This window comes from Mandrillus leucophaeus, unplaced genomic scaffold, assembly GCF_000951045.1.
Source record: "Mandrillus leucophaeus isolate KB7577 unplaced genomic scaffold, Mleu.le_1.0 Scaffold10, whole genome shotgun sequence".
Taxonomy (NCBI): domain Eukaryota; kingdom Metazoa; phylum Chordata; class Mammalia; order Primates; family Cercopithecidae; genus Mandrillus; species Mandrillus leucophaeus.
The window spans coordinates 5,044,416-5,048,561 of record NW_012098098.1 but is presented as its reverse complement, the minus strand read 5'-3'; the positions used below and the strand labels follow the sequence as shown (position 1 = coordinate 5,048,561).

Sequence of the window (4,146 nt, the reverse complement as noted above, 5' to 3'; positions counted from 1 at the left end):
AATGTATTTTGTAATATTCTCCCCCCACCTTAAGAAGGTACTTTGTAATATTCTCCCCCTACCCTAAGAAGGTATTTTGTAATATTCTCCCCACCCTTGAGAAGGTACTTTGTAATATTCTCCCCCTCTTAAGAAGGTACTCTGTAATATTCCCCCCACCCCGCCCCCGCCCCAAGAAGGTGCTTTGTAATATTCTCCTCCCACCCTTAAGAAGGCACTTTGTAATATTCTCCCCACCCTTGAGAATGTACTTTGTAATATTCTCCCCTCTCCTTAAGAAGGTACTTTGTAATATTCTCCCCACCCTTGAGAAGGTACTTTGTAATATCCCCCCGCAGGAGGTACTTTGCAATATTCTCCCTCCCTTAAGAAGGTACTCTGTAATATTCCCCCCCACCCCACCCCCGCCCTTAAGAAGGTACTTTGTAATATTCTCCTCCTGCCCTTAAGAAGGTACTTTGTAATATTCTCCCTGCCCTTGAGAATGTACTTTGTATGCCTATCCCAAACCTACAAGAACTAATGATAATTCACCACCCTTTGCTGACTCCTTTTTCGGACTCAGCCCGCCTGCACCCCAGCCTTGTTGCTCACACAAAGCCTGTTTGGTGGTCTCTTCGGACGGACGCGTGTGACACAGTGGTGTGATCTCAGCTCACTGCAATCTCCGCCTCTCGGGTTCAAGTGATTCTCCTGTCTCAGCTCTCAGCCTCCTGAGTAGCTGGGATTTGCCCACCACCATGCCCGGCTTTTTTTCTTTTTGCAAGCGGAGTCTCACTCTTGTTGCCCAGGCTATCTTGGCTCACTGCAACCTCTGCCTTCTGGGTTCAAGTGATTCTCCTGTCTCAGCCTCCTGAGTAGCTGGGATTACAGGCACATGCTGCCATGGCTGGCTAATTTTTTGTATTTTAGTAGAGACGGGGTTTCACTGTGTTGCCCAGGCTGGTCTCAAACTCCTGAGCTCAGGCAATCCGCCCACCTTGGCCTCCTAAAGTGCTAGGATTACAGGCGTGAGCCACAGTGCCTGGCCTAATTTTTAGTATTTTTTAGTAGAGATGCGGTTTCGCCATGTTGTCCAGGCTGGATTTGAACTCCTGACTTCAGGTGATCTGCCTGCCTCGGCTTCCCAAAATGTTGGGATTACAGGTGTGAGCTACTGTGCCCAGTCTTCATTCACTGTTTATCAATCATTTCTTAACATCTAACAAACAGTCCAACATTTTTGTCCTGGGACATAAAGTGAATAAGACAAGGCCAGAGGGAGATTAAAATCCCCTGGAAGAGAGCCACGGCACATGAATTATCACAATGCGCTAAGTTTCAAGAGTATTCTTTTTTTTTTTTTTTTTTTTTTTTTTTTTGAGACAGAGTCTCACTCTGTCGCTCAGGCTGGAGTGCAGTGGTGCGATCTCGGCTCACTGCAACTTCCGTCCTCCGAGTTCCAGCGGGTTCTCCTGCCTCAGCCTCCCGAGTAGCTGGGATTACAGGCGCCTGCCACCGCACCCGGCTAATTTTTTGTATTTTTAGTAGAGATGGGGTTTCACCATCTTGGCTAGGCTGGTCTTGAACTCCTGACCTCGTGATCCACCCGCCTCGGCCTCCCAAAGTGCTGGGATTACAGGGCATGAACCACCGCACCCGGCCTTCGAGAGTATTCTCACTACCAGAAAAGGAAGTGCTGTTAGTAGGAACATCCTGACTTCCTTGGAACTCGGATAATAAGAATGTTATTTCTGGTATGTCTTTGAAATACTGGACAGCAGTGAACCAATTCTCCAGCAGGGAGTCCTAGTCTAAGCCTGGGCATGCTTCTTACAACATAGCAACCCTCAGGTTCTAGCGTAGATGTCTCTGCTGTGTTTCACCTGCTCTGTAGTAATACATCATTCACTAGTGATGCCAAGAATAGGAGGATGTGGTTAGCTCTGCACTCAGAATGAAAGTTTCAGGACCACATTTCCGTGAAATGTAAACATCTGGCCTTCTCCAGATGGTTCATGATGAGAGTCTACGTAGGAACAATGAGAAAAAAAAGCTCTTCTTTTTTAGAATTAGGGGGTTTCAGTGCAAACTGTTTCCACGGCCAGGCAGCCAGAATTTCAGCGGCTACCACTATGAACCCTAAGCATACATTGTTGACTATGGGATTATCAGGCTGGAAAACAGCTCGTTCTTAGGTTAAGAAGCTAGATGCTCAAAACATTGACATTATAGGATTTAAAAAATCTGCTTACTTTGAGAATCATCAGTGTCTTGAAGTATTTGGTCAAGGAGTTGTTTTTTTTTTTTGAGACAGGGTCTTGCTCTGTCACCTAGGCTGAAGTGGAGTGGCACCATCTTGACTCACTGCAAGCTCCGCCTCTCAGGTTCAAGCAATTCTCTGCCTCAGCCTCCCGAGCAGCTGGGATTATAGGTGCCCACCACCACACCCAGCTAATTTTTTTTTGTATTTTTAGTAAAGATGGGGTTTCACCATGTTGGCCAAGCTGGTCTTGAACTCCTGACCTTGTGATCCACCTGCCTTGGCCTCCCAAAGTGCTGGGATTACAGGCATGAGCCACAGCACCCGGCCTGGTCAAGGAGTTTTACTCTTTCAAAAACATATTTAGCAACAAGTTTGCCTGCTTTGATTGCTCTATTTCCTCTGGTCTGGCATCTCTGATTACTGCATGCAGGCAAGTGAGGCTTTGGCTATGTCTGGGTAGGGTTAGGGAACACACGCACCGGGGGACAGACATGAACCTGCAGTCTCACACAGGGAGCACACAAGGTCCACGGCTTCCTCAGAGCCAATCCTTGGCTCACTGTTGTTGATATGACAAAAGCTGTTTCTAGCCGGGTGTGATGGCTCATGCCTGTAATCCCAGCACTTTGGGAGGCTAAGGTGGGCGGATCACAAGGTCAGGAGATCGAAACCATCTTGGCTAACACAGTGAAACCCTGTCTCTACTAAAAACACAAAAAATTAGCTGGGCAAAGTGGTGGGTGCCTGTAGTCCCAGCTACTCGGGAGGCTGAGGCAGGAGAATGGCATGAACCCAGGAGGCGGAGCTTGCAGTGAGCCAAGATCGTGCCACTGCACTCCAGCCTAGGCAACAGAGCGAGACTCTGTCTCAAAAAAAAAAAAAAAATTTGTTTCTAGCCGGGCTAGGTGGCTCATGCCTGTATTCCCAGCACTTTGGGAGGCTGAGTGAGTGAGGTGGGTAGATTGCAAGGTCAGGAGTTTGAGCCCAGTCTGGCAAATATAGTGAAACCCTGTCTCTACAAAAAAATACAAAAAATTAGCTGAGTGTGGTAGTGTGCACCTGTAATCCCAGCTACTCGGGAGGCTGAGGCAGGAGAATGGTGTGAACCCGGGAGGCGGAGCTTGCAGTGAGCCAAGATGGCGCAACTGCACTCCAGCCTGAAAGACAGGGAGACTCTGTCTCAAAAAAAAAAAACAAAAAAAAACCTGTTTCTAGCCGGGCAAGGTGGTTTATGCCTGTAATCCCAGCACTTTGGGAGGCAAAGGCGGGTAGATTATGAGGTCAGGAGTTCAAGACCACTCTGGCCAACATAGTGAAACCCCGTCTCTACAAAAAAATACAAAAAATTAGCCAAGTATGGTGGTGTGTGCCTGTAATTCCAGCTACTCAGGAGGCTGAGGCAGGAGAATCGCGTGAACCCGGGAGACGGAGGTTGCAGTGAGCCGAGATTGCGCCAATGCACAGCCTGGGCGACACTGTGAGACTCCGTCTCAAAATAAATAAATAAATAAATAAATGAATAAATAAAGCTGTTTTCTAGTTTGCAATTAGCATTTCCAGCATAGCTTCTATCTTCTGTTCCATTTTCTGTGCTATTTTGTAGGTTTTAGTAGTTTCTTCTTCCCTATCTTTGCATCTGGTATCTTACAGTGTCCTTAATCTTCATGTGCTCCTTCTGAGATCAGTGATAAAGAAGACAGGGATACAGCAAGAAGGAAGGAGGCCCTGTGCGCGACACTAAGATTAGTGACACCATAGCACGGACCTTTGCTCAAGATACGTCAGCAGGAAACACACCCCAAGTGCCGAGAGTGCTGGCGTGCAGCTGAGAAGGCTACACGAGAGTGCTGGCGTGCAGCTGAGAAGGCTACACGAGAGTGCTGGCGTGCAGCTGAGAAGGC

At 47.7% G+C, this 4,146-nt stretch overlaps 1 protein-coding gene across 1 annotated transcript in view; it reads left to right on the top strand.

The window, feature by feature from the left end:
• Window positions 1-4,003, top strand: part of LOC105533822 — a 73,157-nt gene extending 69,154 nt beyond the window's left edge. The window contains exon 5 of the mRNA XM_011972370.1: window positions 3,931-4,003. Coding sequence (XP_011827760.1) covers window positions 3,931-4,003 — 73 coding nt within the window. The remainder of the gene's footprint in view (window positions 1-3,930) is intronic.
• The last annotated feature ends 143 nt before the right edge of the window (window positions 4,004-4,146 follow it).